The sequence below is a fragment of the Saccopteryx bilineata genome, chromosome 2, assembly GCF_036850765.1.
Source record: "Saccopteryx bilineata isolate mSacBil1 chromosome 2, mSacBil1_pri_phased_curated, whole genome shotgun sequence".
Taxonomy (NCBI): Eukaryota; Metazoa; Chordata; class Mammalia; order Chiroptera; family Emballonuridae; genus Saccopteryx; species Saccopteryx bilineata.
Window position 1 is genome coordinate 116,272,864 of NC_089491.1, and position 25,239 is coordinate 116,298,102.

General features: G+C 47.2%; 1 protein-coding gene across 2 annotated transcripts in view; it reads right to left on the reverse strand.

The window, feature by feature from the left end:
* The window catches only part of TSPAN11 (tetraspanin 11), a 78,602-nt gene that overhangs the window by 20,731 nt on the left and 32,632 nt on the right, over nt 1-25,239 (reverse strand). Inside the window, exons 3-4 of one of the 2 annotated variants that reach the window (XM_066257708.1) lie at nt 20,264-20,353; nt 16,274-16,465 (exon numbers count right to left, since the gene is read on the reverse strand). In XM_066257708.1, coding sequence (XP_066113805.1) covers nt 16,274-16,465; nt 20,264-20,353 — 282 coding nt within the window. The remainder of the gene's footprint in view (nt 1-16,273; nt 16,466-20,263; nt 20,354-25,239) is intronic. The other variant, XM_066257709.1, reaches the window with a different exon arrangement.

A 25,239-nucleotide genomic window follows, 5' to 3' on the forward strand; every position in this document is an offset into this window, starting at 1 on the left:
AGTGAGGCAGGTCTTAGTGAGTGAAGTATGCGGGTTTGTCCTTATGTCAACCAGAGCTGAAGAGGTGCCAAGGCTTCTGCTGCAGACAAAGCCCCACACTCCAATAAGTTGCATTAGTAATACTGATGGCCTTTGACCGCCATCTCTCTGCCTCCTGGGTCTCATTGTTCCATGGATTCTGAGCTCCCCTAAAACAGTCCAATGTATGGCTTTATGGGTAAGGCCCTGAACGTCAGAGGGAAGCACAGCTTCCCAGAGCCAGAGCCAGGCCACGGCACGAGAGGAACACGTCCCGACAGCTGTCCAGCCACCACTCCTGTCGTGGGCCCACAGGTGCGGGGACGTGCAGCTCTGAGGGCTGCAGCCAGTGCCACCAGATGGGAATTGTTGGTTAAATAAGTTTTTAAACATGATATATGTTTGCTCGCTTATAATTTGCATTGAGTGTAGGGGACAGGCTGTAAGCGGGCAGGGTGGTTATAGCCTAAGGCTTCGTTGTAAGACTAAGCTTTTCCCCATACCCTTGACTGATTGCATGATGTGAGGTGGTGCACTCTCATGAGGAATCACGTTATGCCCCAGATAAGTGACTTTGTATCAGAGACTTCCTATTTTGTATATTGAATTAAAGGTTTTGATTTCTACACTATAAAGTGGGGCAGACCGGGAGCTTGCTCTCTCTCAGTTCCTGAGATTAGCATTAGAGGAGAGAGCAGAGAAAGGAGAGCAGAAAAAGGCCACGTGGAGGAGAGGAGAGGTAGCCAAGATAGCAGAATGATGAAGGAGAAGCCAGTTTGTGCAGAGAGAAGGAGATGAGGAACAGAGGTGAATAAGGCTAGTGAGCTAGAAACCTTTGATTCTAGGAAACTCAGATAAGTCAGTAGCTCTGTGAACCCTGAATGAGCAGGTTTTGGAGCCCAGTGTGTGTTTTTATTGTCCGCCAGGTGCAAGCTAGGATTAAAGCTAATGGCCCACCCGGTTCTTGGCTCTGTTTCATTACCGTCTGTCCAAATCCAATGGGAACCTGCATGGGCCAGGCGGCTGTGATGGTGGTCGTGTATACTGGCTTTACAGGAATAAGGTGCAGATCAGATGGGAAGGAAGGTGGGTTCTGCCTTCTCCTCCACCCATGGCTCCTGGCAGTGAATGCAGCCAACTCTGGCCCTTTGGTGACAAGCGCCAAGCGAAGCAGGGCACACAGGGATTCTTTAAATGACTGACTTGCCTCCATAAGCCCTTTTCTTCCATCAGCCCCATGAGAGGGCAGCAGGAACTCCGACTGCTATCAACAACCTCCACACGACCTATGTGGGGTCTCGAGAGGAGCTCTTCCTCCAGATCATTGCCTCACTGCCAGCCCACTGCCAGGCCATCCTTGTGGGTGGGGGGTGTTTGTGCAATGAAGTTCATTTTAACATCAACAAAAGTGAAATGTCACTAGGAAGGTGTTAAGCCAGTAGCCACGGCCACCATCACAGCCTTCTGACCCATGCAGGTTCACATTAGATTCAGACAGAGGGTAATGAAATAACGGAGCCAAGAACTGGTGGCCATCAGCTTTAATCCTAGCTTGCACCCAGAGGGCAAGAAATACACACAGTGGGAAAACACTTCCCTTTCCATTCAGGGCTCACAAAGCTACTGATTTATCCGAGTTTCCTGGAATCAAAGGTTTCTAGCTCACCAGCTTTATTCACCTCTGTTCCCCATCTCCTTCTCTCTGCACAAACTCTGTACAAACTGGCTTCTCCTTCAGCATTCTGCCATCTTGGCTCCTTCTCCTCTTCTCCACATGGCCTTTCTCTGTTCTCCTTTCTCTGCTCTCTCCTCTAATGCTAATCTCAGGAACTGAGAGAGAGCAAGCTCATGGTCTGCCCCACTTTATAGTATAGAAATCAAAACACTTAATCCAATATACAAACAAGGAAGCCTCTGATACAAAGTCACTTATCTGAGGCATAATGGGATTCCTCATGAGAGTGCACTACCCATATCATGCAACAGTCAAGGGTGTGGGGAAAACCTTAGTCTTAGAACTAAGCCTTAGGCTATAACCACCCTGCCTGCTTACAGCCTGTCCCCCACACCCAATGCAAATCATAAGCGAGCAAACATATATATCATATTTAAAAACTTATTTGACCAACAGAAGGAAAAACAACTGCAAGGACCCATGGGCTTCCCAATAATTGAAAGACTATCTGCTGTTTAGATAATCTATTCTGAGGCTCCCTTCTCTCAAGAGGCTCGTTATCAGGGTAGTAATCATTGTGACTCACTAGGTGACAGGGATTGTAGCTTGTCTTTCCCCAGTTATGTGGTTAAATCCAGAACCTGCCAAGGAAAGGAAGCTGAATGGTGAAAGGCAGTGTGTAATCTCCACATAAACTCTTGGACTGGGATGGGAACAGATGCTGCTTTTCCACCTCCTGCCTTCCTGCAACACAGACACAGACAGACACACACACACACACTGTCCCTCCTGGTTCAGCCCTGCTCTGAGATTTGTTCAGGGCCCCATTTGGGAATGGGGAGACAGAGAGCTCCCTATGAGTGATATCCACCCACACATAATTGAGTTGAAATTTCTCCAACTATGGAGTCATGAAGAAGGCAAGTCCCTTCCCTGTGTTGGAGGCACCCAAGAGGAGGGGCATTAGGCCAGCCTGGGGCAGCAGAAAAGGCCCTGAAGCAAGCTTTGGGTGTTGCCCAGGCTCTACCAGCTTCTGGCCAAGTGACCTTAGGTAAGTCTCTTTCTCTATGGCTAAGGAGCTGTGGGGACCCTGGGAGTAATGGCCCTATGAATAAATCCATTTGTTTAGGTTTCTTCTCAAAGGAGCTTGATGGTGATGTAAATGCAATTATAGCAACGTCTATGATTTCTATATATTGTGATAACTTGTTTCCTAAGACCTAAAGTACTTTCTCATTAGCCTCACACCTTATCCCATATAAAGACGGAATATCAAGGTGGCCAGGAATGGCCGAGTGACTTCCCTGAGGTTCCAGAGCTCATTGGGCAAGCTAAGCTCCAATCTGCTCCTCAGCCCTAGACCTTGAGTCTAGACTTTATTGCCCTGGTTAACCAAATCTGGATGTATTTGATGGAAGTGTTGCATTTCTCATTTTCAGAAATTGGTTTTAGAACTTCTTACTTTTTAATCCATCCCATAAAAATAAAAGAGCTCCTAATTAAGACCCAGTTTAGCCTAGATCATCCATCATAATCTTCATTTGGCTCAAGATATAAAAGTTTTCAGAGCCCATATTCAAAAACTCTAAAAATATCCCTTTCTTTGATCAGGTGGCATCTGTCCTGGTCATTAGCCTGAGGCATAGATGGCCTGAACTATCTGGCTCTCTCCTGCAGCCTTCACTAAGAAAGAAGGGCTGGCTGAATAATTTAAATCCTGTTCCCCTTTCCACCGCGAGTGATCATCATTTAAGCACCAGCCAGGACATGCTATTCCTGTCCCTGATGAACACTTCCTTCTCGGTAGAGTGACTTTGAGGGACTGCAGATGCACCAGGAGGAAGGGCCAGGCAGGACTGATGTGTGCCGGTGTGGGCTCTCTGGGTGGTTTGTAGGAATCTTTGATGCCAGGCCTGCTCCACAGCCCGGTCCAAGCAGGATGCACCTCATACAGATGCCTGGTCTTTCATCTTTCCCTCTCCTCTGGTGGGACCACTTTGAATAGAGCTTATAGAGCTAGGCTCACTGCATTTCTCCTCATGAGTTTCCTCCAGCTTTTAACTGATTGAAGATTTCAAAAGGAAGTTGAGATACACATTGAAAAAAATACAATGCGACCAAGAAGGAACTTCCAGGAAGCATAGAACACTTTTAAGCTGCCTTATCCACACCACTTGCCTCTAAAGAGGAGTCTGGGTTTTAAAAGTCTTACAGCCATCTCCAAACTTTTTACACTGGGGGCCAGTTCACTGTTCCTCAGACCGTTGGAGGGCCGCCACATACAATGCTCCTCTCACTGACCACCAATGAAAGAGGTGGCCCTTCCGGAAGTGCGGGGGGGGGGGGGGCGGATAAGTGGCCTCAGGAGGCCTGTTGGGCAGATAAAATATATTATGCTCACTATGTTAAAGATGGCGCTGCCCACATGGAAGTTGTCGCCCAGGTGATATTAATGTGTGTTGGGGGCGGGCTGTGGGCAGGCAGGATCCTTGTAGCCTGGGGCTTGGTTTTAGGACTAAGCCTTTCCCACCCTTTTTGATGTGGGGTGCTGCAATCCCATCATGCCTCAGATAAGTGACTTTGTATGATATTAGACACTTCCCTATTTTGTATATTGGATTAAAGGTTTTGATTTCTACACTATAAAATGGGGGCAGAACGGGAGCTTGCTCTCTTGGTTCCTGAGATTAGCATTAGAGAGCAGAGAGCAGAAAGAGGCCACATGGAGGAGGCCAGGAGAAGCAGCCAAGATGGCGAGTGTTGAGTGAGAAGCCAGTTTGTGCAGAGTTTGTGCAGGGAGAAGGAAGGAGATGGGGAACAGAGGTGAATAAGTCTGGTGAGCTAGAAACCTTTTTTTTTTAAAAAAATTAAATTTAATGCAGTGACACTGATAAATCAGGGTACATATGTTGAGAGAATACATCTCCAGATTATTTTGACATTTGATTGTGCTGTATACCCCTCCCCCAAAGTCAAATTGTCTTCTGTCAGCTTCTATCTGGTTTTCTTTGTGCCCCTCCCCTCCCCCACCCCCTCTCTCCTTCCTCGCCCCCTCCCCCTCCCCAACCCCTCTACCCCCATTGCCATCACATTCTTCTTCATGTCTCTGAGTCTCATTTTTATGTCCCATCTATGTATAAATTCATATAGTTCTTAGTTTTTTCTGATTTACTTATTTCACTCCGTATAATGTTATCAAGGTCCATCCATGTTATTGTAAATGATCCGATGTCATCATTTCTTATGGCTGAGTAGTATTCCATAGTATATATGTACCAAAGCCTTTTAATCCACTCGTCCTCTGACGGACACTTGGGCTGTTTCCAGATCTTCGCTATTGTGAACAATGCTGCCACAAACATGGGGGTGCATTTCTCCTTTTGGAGCTGTTCTATGGTGTTCTTGGGGTATATTCCTAAAAGTGGGATAGCTGGGTCAAAAGGCAGTTCAATTTTCAGTTGTTTTTTTTTTTTTTTTTGTATTTTTCTGAAGCTGGATACAGGGAGAGACAGTCAGACAGACTCCCGCATGCGCCCAACGCTCTGCCCACCACGGGGTGATGCTCTGCCCCTCCGGGGCATCGCTTGGTTGTGACCAGAGCCACTCTAGCGCCTGGGGCAGAGGCCAAGGAGCCATCCCCAGCGCCCGGGCCATCTTTGCTCCAATGGAGCCTTGGCTGCGGGAGGGGAAGAGAGAGATAGAGAGGAAGGAGGGGGTGGGGGTGGAGAAGCAAACGGGCGCTTCTCCTATGTGCCCTGGCCGGGAATCGAACCCGGGTCCCCAGCACGCCAGGCCAATGCTCTACCGCTGAGCCAACCGGCCAGGGCCAATTTTCAGTTTTTTGAGGAATCGCCATACTGTTTTCCACAGTGGTTGCACCAGTCTGCATTCCCACCAGCAGTGCAGGAGGGTTCCCTTTTCTCTACATCCTCGCCAGCACTTATTCTGTGTTGTTTTGTTGATGAGCGCCATTCTGGCTGGTGTGAGGTGATATCTCATTGTGGTTTTAATTTGCATTTCTCTAATGATTAGTGATGTTGAGCATTTTTTCATATGCCTATTGGCCATTTGTATATCCTCTTTGGAGAAGTGTCTATTCATTTCTTTTTCCCATTTTTTGATTGGATTGTTTGTCTTCCTGGTGTTGAGATTTACAAGTTCTTTATAAATTTTGGTTATTAACCCCTTATCAGACGTATTGTCAAATATGTTCTCCCATTATGTAGTTTGTCTTTGTATTCTGTTCTTATTGTCTTTAGCTGTGCAAAAGCTTTTTAGTTTGATATAGTCCCATTTGCTTATCCTGTCTTTTATTTCACTTCCCCGTGGAGATAAATCAGCAAATATATTGCTCCAAGAGATGTTGGAGAGCTTACTGCCTATGTTTTCTTCTAAGATGCTTATGGTTTCACGGCCTACATTTAAGTCTTTTATCCATTTTGAGTTTATTTTTGTGAGTGGTGTAAGTGGGTGATCTAGTTTCATTTTTTTGCAGGTAGTTGTCCAATTTTCCCAACACCATTTATTAAAGAGGCTTTCTTTACTCCATTGTATTTCCTTACCTCCTTTGTCAAATATCAGTTGTCCATAGAGCTGTGGGTTTATTTCTGGGTTCTCTGTTCTGTTAAATTGATCTATATACCTGTTCTTATGCCAGTACCAGGTTGTTTTGAGTACAATGGCCTTGTAGTATAACTTGATATCAGGAAGTGTGATACCTCCCACTTTATTCTTCTTTTTTAAGATTGCTTAGGCTATTCGTGTTCTTTTTTGGTTCCATATAAATTTTTGGAATATTTGATCTATATCTTTGAAGTATGTCATTGGTATTTTAATTGGTATTACATTGAATCTATAGATTGCTTTGGGTAATATAGACATTTTAATGATGTTTATTCTTCCTAACCATGAGCACGGTATATGCTTCCACTTGTTTGTATCTTCCTTGATTTCTTTTATCAATGCTTTGCAATTTTCCGAGTACAAGTCTTTAGTTTCCTTAGTTAAGTTTACTCTTAGGTACTTTATTTTTTTGGTTGTAATAGTGAAGGGGATTGTTTCCTTAATTTCTCTTTCTGACTGTTCATTTCCTTAATTTCTCTTCCTGACTGTTCATTTTTGGTGTATAAAAATGCCTCTGATTTCTGAGTATTGATTTTATATCCTGCCACTTTGCTGAATTCATTTATCAGGTCTAGTAGTTTTTTGACTGAGACTTTAGGGTTTTCTATATACAATATCATATCATCTGCAAATAATGATAGTTTTACTTCTTTTCCAACTTGAATGCCTTTTATTTCTTCTTGATGTCTAATTGCTGTGGCTAGGACTTCCAGGACTATGTTAAATAAGAGTGGTAAAAGGGGGCACCCCTGCCTTGTTCCTGATCTTAAGGGTATTGCTTAATTTTTGCCCATTGAGTATGATGTTGGCTGTGGGTTTCTCATAGATGGCTTTTATCATGTTGAGGTATGTTTCCTGTATTCCCACTTTGCTGAGAGTTTTGATCATGAATGGGTGCTGGATTTTATCAAATGCTTTTTCTGCATCTATTGAAATTATCATATGATTTTTCTCCTTCTTTTTGTTTATGAGAGGAATCACATTGATTGATTTACGAATATTATACCAGCCTTGCCTCCCCAGAATAAATCCCACTTGATCATAGTGTATGATTTTTTCCATATATTGTAGGATCTGGTTTGCTAATATTTTGTTGAGGATTTTAGCATCTATATTCATGAGAGATATTGGCCTATAATTTTCTTTCTTTGTGTTGTCTTTGCCTGGTTTTGGAATCAGAATTATGCTCACCTCATAAAAGGAGTTTGGAAGTCTTCCTTCCTCTTGAATTTTTTGAAATAGCTTGAGAAGGATAGGAGTTAGTTCTTCTTTGAATATTTGGTAGAATTCAGCTGTGAAGCCATCAGGCCCTGGACTTCTCTTTGTTGGGAGTTTTTTGATAACTGTTTCTATCTCATTTGGTGTAATTGGTCTGTTTAGGTTTTCTGATTCTTCCAGATTGATTTTTGGAAGATTGTATGTTTCAAGGAATTTGTCCATTTCATCTAGGTTGTCTAGTTTTTTGGCGTACAGTTCTTCATAGTATTTTCTTACAATATTTTGTATTTCTGTTGTGTCAGTTGTTATTTCTCCACTCTCATTTCTAATTTTATTTATTTGAGTCCTCTCTCTCTTTTTCTTGGTGAGTCTAGTTAAAGGTTCATCAATCTTGTTTACCTTTTCAAAGAACCAGCTCCTAGTTTCATTGATCCTCTGTATTGTTTCTTTAGCCTCTATGTCATTTATTTCTGCTCTGATCTTTATTATTTCCTTCCTTCTACTACATTTGGGCTTTACTTGTTGGTCTTTTTCTAGTTCTTTTATTTTTATTTTTTTTAATCTTTTTTTTAAATTTTTTTTATTTATTCATTTTTTTAGAGAGGAGAGGGGGAGACAGAGAGAGAAAGAGGAGAGACAGAGAGAGAGGAGGGGGAGGAGCTGCAAGCATCAACTCCCATATGTGCCTTGACCAGGCAAGCCCAGGGTTTCGAACCGGCGACCTCAGCATTTCCAGGTCGACATTTTATCCACTGCGCCACCACAGGTCAGGCTTTTTCTAGTTCTTTTAGATGCAGGATTAAGTTGTTTACTTGAGCTTTTTCTAGCTTCTTAAAGTGTGCCTGTAGTGCTATTAACTTTCCTCTCAGTACTGCTTTTGCTGTGTCCCATAAATTTTGAGTTGTTGTATGGTCATTGTCATTCGTTTCTCGGAATTTTAAAATTTCTTCTTTGATCTCATTCTTAATCCATTCATTATTTAACAACCTGCTATTTAGTTTCCATGTGTTTGAGAATTTTTGAGCTTTTCTGTTGTGGTTCATTTCTAGATTCATGCCGTTGTGATCAGAGAAAGTGCTTGATATGATTTCAATCTTCTTAAATTTGTTGAGACCACTTTTGTGCCCTAACATGTGGTCTATCCTAGAGAATGTACCATGAGCACTTGAAAAGAATGTATATTCTGCTGCTTTAGGATGAAAGGTTCTGAAGATATGTATTAAATCGAGTTGATCTAGTGTGTCCAATAAGTCTGCTGTTTCTTTGTTAATTTTCTTTCTTGAGGATCTATCTAGTGATGTTAGTGGGGTATTGAAATCCCCTACTATTATAGTATTGCTGTTGATCTTGCCCTTTAAATTCATTAAAGTCTGCTTTATATATTTAGGTGCTCCTATATTAGGTGCATAGATATTTATAATGGTTATATCTTCCTGTTGGATTACTCCCTTTATCATTATGTAGTGGCCTTCTTTATCTCTTACTATATCCTTTGTTTTAAAGTCCAATTTATCTGATATAAGTATGCTACCCTAGATTTTTTTCATTTCCATTTGCATGAAATGTTTTTTTTCCATCCTTTACCTTCAATCTATGTGTATCTTTTGTTCTAAGGTGTGTCTCTTGTAAACAGCATATGTACGGGTCCTGTTTTCTTATCCATGCAGCTACCCTATGTCTTTTGATTGGATCATTTAATCCATTTACATTTATGGTTATTATTGATATGTAGTTGTTTATTGCCATTTTATTCTTTAAAGCTGTATTCCTTTTTTGCTATATTCTTTTCCCACTTTGATCTGTTTACAACAGGCCCCTTAACATTTCCTGCAGCATTGGTTTGGTTGTAATGAATTCCTTGAGTTGTTTTTTGTTTGGGAAGCTTTTTATTTCTCCTTCGATTTTAAACAATAGCCTTGCTGGATAAAGTAGTCTTGGTTGTAGGTTCTTGTTCTGCATTACTTTGAATATTTCTTGCCATTCCCTTCTGGCCTCAAGTGTTTCTGTTGAGAAGTCGGATGCCATCTTTATGGGGGCTCCTTTGTAGGTGATAGCTTTTTTTTTTCTTGCAGCTTTTAATATTTTCTCTTTATCGCTTAGCTTTGGTATTTTAATTATGATGTGTCTTGGTGTAGGTTTCTTTGGGTTTCTCTTTAATGGAGTCCTCTGTGTTTCTTGAACTTGTGAGAGTTTCTCCTGCATTAATTTAGGGAAGTTTTCAGCTATGATATGATTGAACAAAGTCTCTATCCCTTGTTCTTTTTCTTCTTCTTCAGGAACCCCTATGATGTGGATGTTATTTCTCTTCATGTTGTCACAGAGCTCTCTAAGAGTTTCCTCAGACTTTTTGAGTCTCTTTTCTTTTTTCTTCTCTGCTTTCATGCCTTCATTCCAGTTGTCCTCCAACTTGCTGATTTGATCCTCAGCTGTATCCTGTTTTTAATTCCTTCCATTGTGGTCTTTATTTCTGATATTGTATTTGTCATCTCTGACTGATTCTTTTTTATACTTGCTATTTCTTTATTTAGGTGTTCATAATGACCATCCATTGTTGTTCTAAGATCCCTAAGCATCCTTACAATCATTATTTTGGACTCCGCATCTGGAAGTTTGATTATTTCCATATCACTCAGTTCATCTCCTGAAGGTGTCTCTTGTGGTTTCATTTGGATTGCACTTTTTTGTCTTCTCATTGTCTGTGTTTGGGTGTTTTGTTTGTAGAGTTGGTTGAGTCTAGGCTTGGTGTTGTCTGCCTCCAGTTTTCAGTTGTGTTATTTCTAGGTCTTCTTGGGTTGGTATCAGCTATTATTTGTAATCCACTTTCGGATTTGGGCAGCTTTGAAGTCTTGATTTGTTTGTTTTCTCAACAGGTGATAGTCTTGTTTACTGATCTCAGCAGGGGGCTTCCTTGAAACTGTATCCAGGAATGCGATGGGTGTAACCTGAGACTCTGAAGGCCTCTTCCACCAACTAATCTCTCTGAGGGCAGGGTGTTTTCTCAGCTTCAGTAGGGGGAGGTGTATCTCAGATCTCCATGGAGACCTGAGTTACTGCCCCTCCTCCCCACTTCTTGTTTTCAGCTGCATCTTGTTGCGCTGATTGGAGCTGGAGAGATGTCTGGAGATCTCTGATCCGGAAGCACTTCAGCTCTGTTTTGTAGAAGAAAGTCTGTAAAGCCAGAAGCCACAGCCAGGGCCACTATCACAGCAGCCCAGCCCATGCAGGTTCGTATTGGATTCGGACAGTCGGCAAAGAAACAGCGGAGCCAAGAACTAATGGGCCTTCATCTTTAATTCTAGCTTGCACCCGGCGGGCAAGTAAAAACATACACTGGGCTCCAAAACCCAGTCACATTCAGTGCTCACAAAGCTACTGATTTATCTGAGTTTCCTAGAATCAAAGGTTTCTAGCTCACCAGCCTTATTCTCCTCTGTTCCCCATCTCCTTCCTTATCCCAGATACAAACTCTACACAAACTGGCATCTCACTCAGCACTCCACCATCTTGGCTGCTTCTCATGGCCTACTCCACGTGGCCTCCTTCCGCTGCTGGCTCTACTTTCTCTGCTCTCTCATGCTAATCTCAGGAACCAAGAGAGCAAACTCTGGTTTTGCCCCCACTTTATACTGTAGCTTCACAACCTCTAATCCAATATACAAAGTAGGGAAGTCTCTAATACAAAGTCACCTCTGAGGCATGATTAGACTGTACCACCCTACATCAAAAAAGGGTGGGAAAGGCTTAATCCCAAAACCAAGCCCCAGGCTACAATTCTCAACACACATTAATATCACCTGGGCAACGGCCTCTTTAACAAAGTGAGCATAATACATTTTATCTGCCCAACAATCCACCCCTATGCTCACTTTACTATCCACCAATTTACATCACCAGCATCCCTGTGCAAGGAAACTAGCACATTACACAAGTTACAACAGCACAAATCATACAGTTTCAACAATTACAAAGGTACATTTCACCAATATCTGAGCACTTTGCCAAAAGCGCAAAATGTCCTCGGCCTTCTTTCTAGCCATGGGAAAAGCTTCCCGGGGCAGGGGAGTGCTTCCAGCAAAGCCACCCCCCACCCCCATCAGGGTATTTTACATTGTCCAAAATCCATAATCCGTAAATCCATCCAACAAAGGAGCCAGTGCCCACTCCGGTCGTAGTCCAGGAAATCAGTCTACACACATGGGGCATCAGCCACCCCCTTCATCCCTGCTGTCCTGGCAGGTCTTACACTGTCCCAAAGAGGGGCACGTGGCAATGGCAGTCAGCATTTCCATCTCCGCTCCGGAAAGCATGTCCAGCCCTATGTCCCCAAATCGCAGACCTACCGGGGCCGCAGTAGGTGCTCCTTCCAGCTGGGCTCTCATCTTATGGAGACTGCGGATTGCAACTCCAGCCCGATTCTCCTCATCCTCCAAAGTGGGACTGAAAACACCAGCTCCAGCTGCCGGGCTCGAGCCTCCGTCCACTGCCGCCTTCTGCTCCGCAGACCTTGCAGCTCCGGACTTGGCTTCAGCCTCAGCCTCAGCCTCAGCCCCGGCCTCCTGCCGCTGCTGGCTCTCCGCAACATCCAGGGCAAGCTGCAATTCACGAACCTCTGAATCCTCCTCCAGTGTTTGCTCCATTTCCAGGCGAATCTCGAACACCTGGTCGGCCTCCTCCTCCAGCATTTCCTCCAGCTCCAGGGTCAGCATCGGTTTCTCCTGCATTTGCTCCAGCTCCTTTTGCTGCTCGGTTTGCAGGCCCCAGGCAGCCTCTTCCACAGAGCTCTCGGTTTCCTCACGCATGGCTGTAAAAGTCAGCCAGCCTATGATCCCCAAAAGGACAGCCATGGGGAACCCTAACACTAGCCAGTCCTCTACTCCACCGCTCAAAGGCTCCTTGCCAATCTGTATCGAATCCTGCCACAGACTACGCCAAATGTAAAGCCAGGAGGCACCATCGTGACCATTCACATGCAGGTTCGCATTGGATTTGGACAGTCGGCAAAGAAACAGCGGAGCCAAGAACTGATGGGCCTTCATCTTTAATTCTAGCTTGCACCCGGCGGGCAAGTAAAAACATATACTGGGCTCCAAAACCCAGTCACATTCAGTGCTCACAAAGCTACTGATTTATCCGAGTTTCCTAGAATCAAAGGTTTCTAGCTCACCAGCCTTATTCTCCTCTGTTCCCCATCTCCTTCCTTATCCCAGATACAAACTCTACACAAACTGGCATCTCACTCAGCACTCCACCATCTTGGCTGCTTCTCATGGCCTACTCCACGTGGCCTCCTTCCGCTGCTGGCTCTACTTTCTCTGCTCTCTCATGCTAATCTCAGGAACCAAGAGAGCAAACTCTGGTTTTGCCCCCACTTTATACTGTAGCTTCACAACCTCTAATCCAATATACAAAGTAGGGAAGTCTCTAATACAAAGTCACCTCTGAGGCATGATTAGACTGTACCACCCTACATCAAAAAAGGGTGGGAAAGGCTTAATCCCAAAACCAAGCCCCAGGCTACAATTCTCAACACACATTAATATCACCTGGGCAACGGCCTCTTTAACAAAGTGAGCATAATACATTTTATCTGCCCAACACAGTCCCTCCCCCAGCTATGGCCACCTCCAGCATGAATGAGTCAGCTTTTTTAGGTCGTCTCCTGCATTCCTTAGCCCCTCACAGTCTGTCCCTCTCTCTCTCCTTTCCACTTGGGAGATAAGCTGGTCTTTTCAACACACCTCGCTCCCTCGTTGCCAGGCAAGTGGCTGTGAGCAGTATTTTCTGCTCTTTTTCCCTGGAGTGAGATCCCCGTGGGCTCTCAGCCTCACCCTGCCTCTGTTCCTGTAAGCAGGGGAGATTCAGGCACTCTCAACCAGGTTTGTTGTGGCTTCTTCTTTGCTCCTTGGTTTTTGAGAGCTGTTCTTGTAGTCCAGAGTTGGTTTTCATGCTGATTTTTCCTAAATTGATTTGTATTCCAGTTTGGTGGTGAGAGCTGGGTGTCTGTGCATCTGCCTACTCCACTGCCATCTTCAGGTCCCTTGATGAAGAAAACGATCTAGAAAGCTTTGATTCTAGGAAACTCACATAAGTCAGTAGCTTTGTGAGCACTGAATGTGAGTGGGTTTTGGAGCCCAGTGTGTGTTTTTACTTGCCCACCGGGTGCAAGCTAGGATTAAAGATGATGGTCCACCAGTTTTTGGCTCCGTTGTTTCTTTACCGACTGTCCGAATCCAATGCGAACCTGCATGGGCCAGGTGCCTGTGATGGTAGCCGTGGCTTCTGGCTTTACAGGGCTACATACAGCCTGCTGGGCCGTAGTTTGGGGATGCCTGATAGACAATGAAGTGCTCAATCATTCAGGGCCGATGGGCCTGGATATGGGTTACTCAGGATAGTGCTTCACCTGTGTTTTGTCCCTGGGTAGGTTCTGTTGTTGGGCCTTTCAGAGCAGGGCAGGGAAAAGCAAGTGAAGAAGACTCCAGGCCTTGATTTGCTGTTTGTTACCCCTGCCCCCACACCTCTGGACTGGTGGCTGCATGCATGTGGTGTGCACGTGTACACACCTTTTCCTGATCTTACTTTTGAGCTGGTGCCTCTCGAATGTGTTTGGTTAGTGATGTTGGAGCAGAGATCCAGTTTTGTGTGAGACAAAAGTGAACACAGGCAGTGGGTAAAGGGGCTCTGAGAGGAAGGGAGGCGTTTTGTCTGTCCAGCAGTTCCTGGGCCCCCAGCCCTGCCTCAAGGCTCAGGAAGATGAGAAGGCTCTTCTGTTTGTTGATCTTCTGAAGCTGGGGTGAGAGGTGTGCCCCAAGTCTGTAGGCCCTGGCTTTCCTTAAGTCTCCATTCTTCCCTGCACAGCTCTGGGCACAGGGCTTGGTGCCCCCCATGCAGGCCTCAGACCACGTGCCTGTCAGGCTCAGACTAGAGACACCTGCTTTTTCTTTTCTTTTCTCTTCTTTTCTTTTCTTTATTCCCTTCTCTTTCTCCATCCCTTCTTCCTTCCCTCCCTCCCTACTTCCTTCTTCTCTCCTCCTTTCCTCCCTCCCTCCCACCCTCCCTTCCTTTTTTTGTAAGAGGGGACACAGTGAGACAGATTCCCACATGTGCCTCAACTGGGATCCACCTAGTAACCTCCCTCTGGGGCTGATGCTCAAATCAACCAATCAACCGAGCTACTTTTAGCACCTGAGGCTGACACTAGGACCCACTCAGCTATCCTCAGTGCCTGGGGCCAACGAATGCTAGAACCAATTGAGTCACTGGCTGCGGGAGAGGAAGGAGGGAAGGGGAAGAAGGAGGGGGAAAGAAGCAGATGTTTGCTTCTCATGTGTACCCTGAGCAGGAATTGAACCTGGGACATCCATATGCCAGGCCAATGCTCTATCCACTGAGAAAACCAACCAGGGATGACACCTGCTTTCTTAACAGCTCAGCCTAGATGATGGGACAGGTCTTCCAGATGGCTGAAGGAGGGGAGGCTGTGATTAGTGGCTCAGAGAGCAGAGCACTGTCAGTCACAGAACCTCAGGCTTTCCTTCTGGTCTTCGAGAAGGTAAGGGGAAGGCTCTTACATGAGACTGTGGGCATGGGGAAGCAGGGCAGGGAGGGAATGACATTTCAGGCTTCTCCCTACTGCCTGACTCTTTCCAGGCTCACACTGATTTCTCATGGAGACTTGCATTGGTTCTGGCCCTGCCCTTATTTGCTGATGTTTTGTAGCCTCCCTTGCCCACACTGGTCTCGGCCCTCAGGAGATTAAGGGTGGGGGAACCTGCCCTGGCAACAGGTACACGGAGGTTAGAGGGCTGGCCTGGTGAATCCTGAACTGGACTCTGTCTTCTGTCCCCTGCAGGCTTCCTGGCCTCCTCTCTCAACACTCTGAGCCAGGTGAGGACAGCCAGCTTCCAGGAGGAAGCCTGTTCAAGCACCTGGGCTGCACACAACCCCTCCCGTGAGATACTCTTGCCCAAACTATTCAACCTGAGTCTGATCAAGCTTCTAGATTCAAGTACCAGGAGGACACATTAAATAGCATCACAGCAATGTCATCAGAAAAGCCAGACTGGGAGAAACTATAGCACATATGACCTGGTTCCTTCAACAAATAAATCATGGGGGTGGGGGGGGGAAGAGAAGGAGATTGATGGGGGAGCTTAGAGACTAACAGAGACCTAGAAGACAAATTGACTGATTTTAATATAAAGATCTAATTTAGATTTTTATTCAAACAAACTTTAAAGGAAAAGAGCAGTTTATGGGTCAATTGGGGAAATGACACCAACTGGTAATTGTTTTGAGGGGTGACAATAGTATTGTCATTATGTTTTCTAAAAAAGAACCCTTAAGTTTCCAAGGTACACCCTGAAATATTTACAGAGGATGAGATGCCTGTGATGTCCGGGTGGGGGAGGTGCCAGGTACAGAGGAAACAGGAGGGGGTAGGGGAGGGAGGGGGAGGTTCAGGGAGGAGGAGCAGCAGCCCTGCCAGGACTGAGACTGCCCTCCTGGCTTAGTCCCTAAGAACCTGGAGCCCAAGGCAAACAGCCCACCCAGGGGCAGCCGCCGCCTCCCGCCTTCCCAAGGCCTCGGATTCCAGGCTGGGGCCAGTATTACAGGTGGGGTTCTCGGTGCCAGAGCTGGACTGGGGGCAGTGAGGGGCTCTGGCTTGGCTCCCTGAAGTCCGCAGGTTTCCTGCCTTCCAGTCACAGCGCTGGGCAGAGTGGGGCCGCCGGCACTCACCGTGGAGAGGCAGCTCCTGTCCTCCCGGATGATCGCACTGAAGCCTAGGAAGCCGGTCACCATGACGAGAGCGCCCGCGAAGATGAGGATGTAGGCGGAGGCAGCGAAGGTGCTGGAGGCCAGGACGCTGAGATAGCCGCTCTTCTCCACCAGGGTCCAGACGCCCAGGGCCAACACAGCGGCCCCGCCCACCTGTGGGGGGGGTCAGAGCAGGCCTAGTGAGCGCCCCCCACATCCCAGGCACTCTTTATGCTTCCTCCCATTCAGTCCTTCAAAGAGCCTGTGAGGATAGTGTGGGTCTTAGTTTATAGATGAGGAAATGGAGGCTTGCAGAGGTCACGCTGTCTGTCCATGGTCACACACCTGCGTTGCAGGGGCAGATTTTGAATCCTGATGTGAGTCCCAACTTTATGCTTCTCACCCCAGTTGCCTGTTGAGCCCCTGTCCCTGTGAGGTAGGCCAGATGCCTGCAACTGCGGGACAACCTCTGCATCCGAGCCCCTTTGCCTCCCCAATTCCGGGCCACGCTGTGCCCTTCCTCCCCAGAGTGCTCCTTGGCGCTTGTCCACAGTCTCTGGTGAGCACTTGCATACGCCGCCTCGTTTCCTCCCTATATTTGCTCATGTGGGGCTTTTCATCCTGCTCTACAGATGAAGAAATGGGGGCCCACAGAAGAAAGGTTAATTGCCCTAAGGCCTGCCTCTGGTTAGGGGCAATTAGGGGCTGGCGGAGAGAAGAGTTAAGGATGCAGGCCCAAACGTCTTGTGGAAACACCAAGGCTGCGGGTTTGATCCCCGGCCAGGGCACATATGGGAAGCGACCAGTGAATGCACAACTAAGTGGAACAACAAACAAATGCTTCTCTCTCTCTCCCTTTCTATGTTTCTCTAAAAGCAGTAGGTACGAGGGAGGGAGGAAAAGAAAACGAATGAACGTACTCAGGATGCAGCCTCATGGCCGAAAGGACACTGCTCCACCGCTGGAGTTGCTCCGGGACTGGAGGACTGAGCAGGACAGACTTCTTCTTTGCTAACTGTCTGATTCCCTTTCAGCCCTGAGAAGCGACAGGGACGAGACACTGCTAATCGGTAGGTCAGGGGATGCCTCCCTGAGGGTACCTGGAAATAGAGCTGGCTGGCTCCTCGCTCAGTCTTTGTGCAATAAGGCTCAATGACCATGGTCACTGTTACACTCAGCAGAAGTGTGTGGCAGATGGGGAGTGATAAGGTGTCTGCCCAGGGTTGGGTGGGGGCAAGACCCCTCAGACCTCTGACCATTTCTGCCTTCTGCTCCGGGACCCTGGTCTCCCTGACTCATGTAGAAATGAGTTCTTTCCCTCAGATGGGTGAAAACTGCTCCCTCAGGGGTCCTGAGTACGGCCAAAGGGAGAGTGGGCCCCGGGCCCAGCCAATGTATGCTAGTCCCTGTGCAGTGTTCCCATGGGCCCCAGGACGACTCCCTGCATGACTCACCCTGTCATCTAAGCTCTCCTCTCAGGAGTCACAGGCATCAGCTGAGAAAACGGAAGGTGGTTTTTAGCAATTAATATGCACTAGGCACCCACATTACTCATTTTCTCTCCTGAGCTCTGCAATAGTTCTGTGAGGATGCGGCATGCGGGAGGGCACATATTATCTCTGTTTTGCAGATGAAGAAATTGAAGCTTGGAGAGAAGAACATGCTCAAGATGACAACACTGGGAAGTTTCCGAACTGACACTCACACCCAGGTCTTCTGAGGGCCGGTTCGGACTTTGTCCTTGGATCCCCAGATTGGACTGAGCCTGCTCCGCTCCTCCTTTCTGCTTTGGAAACAATCTTTTTTCCTATGAAGTGCAATTTCATCCCCCTTAGCACCTACAGCAGGTAAGACGACCGGGTGAGGACACAGCTATGCAGCTCTGACTGGAGTAGGGAAGGTTCCTGTGCAGATTCCAGTTCCTTTTTTTTCCTCAAATTTTTACATCTCTCAGATTGACATGCATTTAACAATTATACTTGGCAGTACTTTTTCCCAGAGGTACAGAAAACAATGATGTATCTTACGTTGATGGTATCTTAGCTTTGATGAAATCCTGGACTACAATAGATCTGTAAATTCTCTGAGGGTGTATGCTATCTCTGGCCCACACAACATCCAGGACCAGGGAGGAATTTCCTGAGTGTGAGTCCATGGAATTGTGTTAAGTGAGAGTTCCTAGCAAAATATCCTGCACATTTTCTTTCTGCCCCCACATTCTGCCTGGAAGTTAAGGGTCCCAACTTTGCATAACTAGCTGTGTGACCTAAAGATAGTCCTTAACCTCTCTTGGCCTCAGTTTCTTCATCTCTCAAATAAGGAGCTTGCATTAGACCAGTGGTTCCCAACTTAGGATTACCAAATACCCCTTTGATTAGTTTTGCCCATGGATGTTAGGGGTTTTTAAAATATTTATTTTATTGATTTTAGAGATAGACAAAGAGAGAGAGAGAGAGAGAGAGAGAGAGAGAGAGAGAGAGAGAGACAGGAACATCATTTTGTCCCTGTATGTGCCCTGACTGGGGATTGAACTGGCAACCTCTGTGCTTTGGGATGATGCTCCAACCAACTGAGCTATCCAGCCAGGGCTGGATCTTATGTTTTGAAGGTTTTTGCCTACTAAACCCAGTACATTAATTAAGTAATAATTAATTTATCATTTTTTATTAATCAAAGGCACATGATAGTGCCAGGAAGAGATTCTGAGCAGCATGAAATAGTCAACATGACCACAATGGGCTGATCTGATTTTTAATTGCTGTAAGCTTTTTATCCATTAAGCGTGTCAATCCCACAGCTGAGCACTGGATCTGGCACTACGTGAAAGGGCACATTTGGACTGGACTGGGGACACTTAATCCGTTGGAACATGGAACCCACTGAGAATCTGATAAAAAGAAAAATTTGGATGCTTTGCCCAGAGAAATGGTGATCCATTTAAAATAATGCATTCATGTCTGGGGGGTGGAGCCTAATTTTGTATCATGTTTAAGCCCTGGTGCCCGTGGTTTCTAAGGCCTCCTCCATCTTGTCACCCCACTAAGGCAGTGTGTCTTAGCCTGGCTGCCCAACCACCTGGGGAGCCCTGAAGCACCCAAGCCACACACCAGGCCAGGTGAAATGTCTGGGAGTGGGACATGAATATTCTACTAAGTTTCCAGGTGGTTCCAGTTGAGAACCACTGTGCAGATGTCATATGTAATGAATAGACGGTCACAGTGTCCTGCCTCTCTCCCCCAGTAGGTGGTGCTGTGCTGAATCTTACAGACCACACTGCTTCCTGAAAGCTTTGGGCCCCTTCCCCTGGGGGCAGCTGCTGGGAGCGCTCTTGACATTTGATTAGGACTTAAACTCCATCCTGTTCCATCTGTGTTAGGGTTTTGTTTGGTGTAGAAGGTGAAGCAATGAGGAGCAGAATTTTCAGTCCAAAGGGATGAAAATCAGATTATGCAAGAAAGGGAAAAAATATGTGGTTTGCCAGAAAGGAGCTGGGGGCGCTTTGAGAAACACAGCCTAGGAGAACAGCAGTGCTGGTCCCACCAGGGGAGGGCTGCTCCCTTCCACAGTGCTTGCCAGTCACAGAGAGCGCTGGAATCTTGCAAACAGGCTGAGCCTGCAGGTCAGCCAGAGTGACAGCAGGGTCCCCAGCCATGAGAGAGGAGCTGGGAGGCATCTGGAAGGACAGAAGAAATCAGGAGGTGAGTGTGAGTCAATGGGGACCCTTCCCCTCTCCTGGGGTCTTACATCTGGTGGAGAAATTAGCATCTGCAGGGGACATCAGGAGGCAAGAGGAGTTCAAGTCCAGGGGCTTCTCCTGCTTGGGACTTGATCAGTTAGTTCTTTAAAAAACAGTCTTTCCTCCAGACAGGAAAAATAAAAGCTGCTAAATGTTAGAATGGGTCACCAGAGGGTGTCTTGGGAGGGTAGAAGTCAGCAGGCCTGGGTGCCAGTTCTGGCTGTGCCCCCACTCACCATCTGACTGTGTGTCAGACACTTGACTTCTCCAACCTCAGTTTCTTCATCTGCAAAATGGCCATGCTGGATGAGATGATCTCTGGGTCCCTGCCATGTGGGTAAAATGTCCCTATTACTGATCAGGGTACAACCTGCTGCCAATATACCGCCAGCAAGATGCTTCCGGACCCATGGCTCATGGCTTTCACTGATGCTGTGTAGAGATTGCCTAGGTCAGCGGACAGAGCAGAGCGGTGGATTGAGTGGGGTGGGGAGAGATCTGACCCCAATGAGCTATTTCAACAGCTGTTTGCATAGAATTGATTCAACAGTATGTGGCTCTTTACAGAAACTGGGTTGCTTTTCTCGGGAATATTAACAACGTTTTCAAAACCAGAGCCAGTAGCAATTAGCCAGAAAACCCTGCAGAGGATGAAGCTAGCTTTTTTTTTTTTTTTAACCAATGAAGACATAGGCAGGCCAGGGGAACAGTGTAGGTCACCATACTGTGTAAATTTAGGCATCTCCCATTTCTAGAAAAAAAACAAACATTGCCAAAATGTTGCTCATGTCATTATGGGAGAAGGATTAGCCTGAGTAATCACATATGCCTGGGTCCTGGTGCATATTAGGCAGCAGACTAGAAGAAGAGCTAGCAGAGTGTGTAAAGTAAATGCAGGATTCCAAAGGGTTTCTGTGCTGGGAGCTGAGAACAGCACTGACAGACTGGAGCAGGGGCCAGGGCCATGGGGTTCCCAGGAAAAAGGACCCCCTGGGAAGGAGAGTTTTCTGCCTTCAGTGTGAGGGCAGCCATGTCATACATGGCGGTGGTGCGGCTCACTCATGTAGGTGTCACGCTGGATTGGAACCGTTTCTGGGCAAGATGTGTGTTTACCCACTTAGAACCACACTTGTCATCTATGCTCCTCCTCTGGGCAGTCTCATTAACAGCACCACCGCCCACCCAGACCAGAACTCCAGGGTCACTATGGACTCCCTCCTATCCATGCAGGGATGGTCAGGTGCAAACCCCACCCAGCTCCATCGAGCCATGCCATGCACTGTCTGGTTATGGCCCCCCACCCCCTGTATCTACCTTCTGGCCTCTGCTCAACCCAGGGGTCAGTTTGTTGTGTTCCAAGTGCTGAGACACCAGGCATTCTGGGTGAAAATCACCTCGTGCTCCCTAGAACCTGGAGCATTAAGCCCACAGCCTGGAATGGCCTCGATGTTCTTGGATATCTAGGCTTAGCCTGATTTTTGGCTCTGTCTTTTGCTACTTCCTTCCTCCACATGTAGACTTTGGTTACTATGAGCTAAGAGGTTGCTTCTCCTGGAAACATTGCAGGGGCCCAATAATGACGGTAATAAAGTAGAGTGGTGAAGAGGCCAACGGCCAGTGTCCGAGTCCCAGCTCCCCTGCTAGCCGTGTGAACTTGGACGGTTACACGGCTTCTCTGGACCTCAGCTCTCACCTTCCCTTCAGTCCCCACCTGGCTCACATTGTTCTCTGCCCTTCCTCTTTCGACTCTGGCTCTCTGACTCTCTGGGAGTCCCTTGGTGTAGCTCTCAGCAGGAAGAGGAGCCACACCCTGGCTCCTGCGGGATCCCCGGCTGCTGTGGCTGAGCCGGTGGCCTGCACACAGGAGCGGGCCCGGGGTGGGCTTGGTGGATGGAACAGGGCTAAGGAAGTGATGCCGTGTGCTGCCCTCGCCGCCTCGGTAGGCTGAGTTCCCGGACAACACTATTAATTCTCTTCCTTGCTTTCTGGCAATTTTTAATTTCAGGAGGAGTTGAGTTTCACAGAGGACTTTTCTGCAGATCCTTAGGAAGCCCTTGGAATGACCTAGGGTAGCACCCACGGGTTCTTAATGCCTACCTAATGCTCCACCATTCTCCTGCTCTCTCTTTCAACCGGTATCCACTGCACACCTACTCTGACCGGGCACAGTGCCAGTAGTGGGGCCCACGCCTGCCACTTTCCCTGCCCCATGCTGTTTGCAGGTGCCTGGGTGGGAAGGCCTTGACCTGGTGACAGACAGGCAGGGGCTCAGGGAGAAACCTGGACACAGGGTCTGAGCCAGGCTCGGTTCCCTGGGGCTGGCTGAGCTGCTGCTCAAGAATGGCTCCCCACCCCCCAATCCAGAGTCAGCTGAACCCAGGGCTGCACCCCACGCTATATGCTGAGCCTTCTATTCACAGGGCTGGGGACTGTACTCCAACCACCCCAACTCCCTTCCCTGGGAACACAGGTGAGCTGGGCGTGTGCCAGGGACCGCACTCCACCTTGCTAGTGGGCACTGCCTGCCAGTGCCTGGCGAGCATTTCTCCCACCTCGCCCGTGCTCCTGTGGCCTTGGCAAGTTCTGTTTGTGTTGAATCTTCAAGGATAAGCTTGCCATGCTAAAGGCTTCCCTCTGCAAGGCTCCCTTTTCTTGGCTCTCTGGCTTTAAAGAGCCCCCAACAAAGTAAATCAGAGCACTACTTTCCTCTCTCTCCCCCCCATACCCGTCTGTAAGAGCAGATCTCTTGGGACTTAATGAGCTGGGAGACAACTAAAGATCACCTGTTCCTCTTTCAAACCCTGCTCAAAAGCCTTGTGCTGTTGCTGTCCCCACTCCTAGCAAATCGTTCTGTCCTTCCTACTAGCTCCACGCCTTGTCCAGGTTTCTATGGTTACACTCACCAGAGCATATTTGCTGTATTTGCTGCTTTATCTGTCTCCCCTTTTAGCCTCTTGGTTACATCTCATTTATTTTAGCATTCCAGGGGAGTGCTGCACATGACAGATGCCCAGGAACTCCCTATGGAAGGAGGAAGGAGGGAAGGAAGGAAGGAGGGAAGAACTGAGGAAAAGAATCACGTCTAACCTGTTTCATAATCTGGATAAAGAAACTAAGGCCCAGAGAGAGGTGACTGTTCCAAGGTGCCATTACTAGCCGGAGGGAGACTGGGGACTAGAACTCAGAACCTTAAGGTCCAAATCAGTGCCTATTTTACCAACTGGGCTGCTCACCCACACAAAGCTCCTTTGCCTATGAAGCAAACCACCTGGTGTCTAGGCCACGGCCAGGCCTGGAGTCCCCAAATATAGCAGGGGCAGCTCAGAGCTGTCCCCACAGGCTTCATTCTTGACTGATCTCATCTGCAGTGGCCTTGTACAGACCAAATGTGTGTCCTCCTCAAGTATGAGCCTGCCCCCAGCAGCTCCTGCCAGCACAAAGGCAGAGATTCCCTGAACACCACGGGGGCCTTGTGACGTCAGCACCTGAAGAATGGGCACATCAGAAATGCCAATTTCAGGGCCCTCACCCGTTCTGTTTCAGACGGCATGCCTGGGGAGGCAGGCAGTGGCCGTGCTCCACGGAAGGGTGACGGACCAAGCGAAGGGCTTTGCAGCCTGGGTAGGAGGTGAGCCGAGGCTCTTCCCCACCAAGTAGCCCCTGGGGGTCCTGGGGGAATGTGTGGATGCTCTCCAGCCCTCTCACTCCCCTGGCCAGACATGAGTCCCCAGCACTGCTGCCTCCTATCTTGACCCATGTCCCCCTTAAGGGTTTCCTGGAGGCTGAGCCCCCACTGGCCCCCAAGAGAAGCACCGCTGCCTTTGCCAAAGGCCCCCCCCCCCCGCGCACAGGGCCTCGGGCGAGAGGCGCTGCTCCAGGCAAGGGAGCTGCGGCCTCCCCAGTTCTCCCACAGCCTGGCACAGCTCCTGGGAGGTTGGAAAAGTTTTGATTATTAACACAGCCAAGCAGCTAATTAAAAAAATAAATTAGAGAACAACACTGCAGGGGTGATGGGAGCTGTATAGAGCCATGTAGGAAATGGGAGGGGAAGAAAAGTCACATAGGAAAGCCCAGGTTACCTTTGCTGGGTCATGAAGAAGGCAGAGAGTGTTTGCATTTTTGGTTTCTGACACAGAGCTCTACGGGGGAGCTTCCCCTGCTCAGTGAAATGGTCATGATCAACTCTGGGTTAATCGCAATGCAAGGTCGGGGGGTGGGATAGGGTGATGGTAAAGGGTGGGGGCTCAGGCTTGGGTTGAATGTAGGGGTCCAGAGTTGGGGTGGAACTTCGATATAGGATGTGGGTGTCTATTGTGACACTGCTTAAGTTTTGCTTATATACTTCATACTCTGCATGTCTGAATGCAGACATGAACCTTGAACCTTTGGGACATTTTTGGATTTCAAGTAAGCATCAAAGCAGTGGTCTTAAGGCTGTGATTATGAGTTAGATGTCTATGGAGATGAGAAGAACACCAGACTTTGAGTCAAAAACCCAGAATTGACTTAGAACTGAACCTCAGTTTTATCATCTACGAAATGGGACTGACAACAGTGATAGAGTAAGAATCAATGTGGAGTGTACAGTGATTTATAACCCGCAGATTATGCTACAATGGCAGCTGGCGGAGACTTAGTTTAAAGTCCCATCGTGACCACCAGGCCCGGTACATGGTCCCTGGCGCCTGAGTTGTGCCCCATTGGGGTGGAGGTGATGACTGCTGCCCTCATCCAACTGCTCTGGGTTTTTCAAACTCTGAAATGCAGCCCATCAGGGCTTTGAAAGAAATGTGGTGATTTGTAAACTGCACCAAGGAAACTCCAAAACACAAAACGAATGCCACTAAATAGAAGAGAAATATCAGAGAGCATCGCACACAGTAAGGATACACTTAGTTTCATGAACTAGGCTTCATATAAGCATTTCTTTTGCTTCCATGTATTTTGTACATGGATCATGATCCCTAAAGTCTCAGAGTCAGTGCTACAGACAGAGAACGCTGTAAAGATGAGATATGACCATTAGTGTAACCACAACAACTGCATATAATAGCTAAGCACCAAGTATATTTTAGAAACTGTGTTATTTTTCTAAATATTAATTTTGGGTTCTTACAAGTATTGACAGTCTTATTAAATGTATGAAAAAACTGAGGCTCAGTGAGATTAAGTGATTTGCCTAATGTTTTATAGTCTTTTCAGGTTTCCCTAA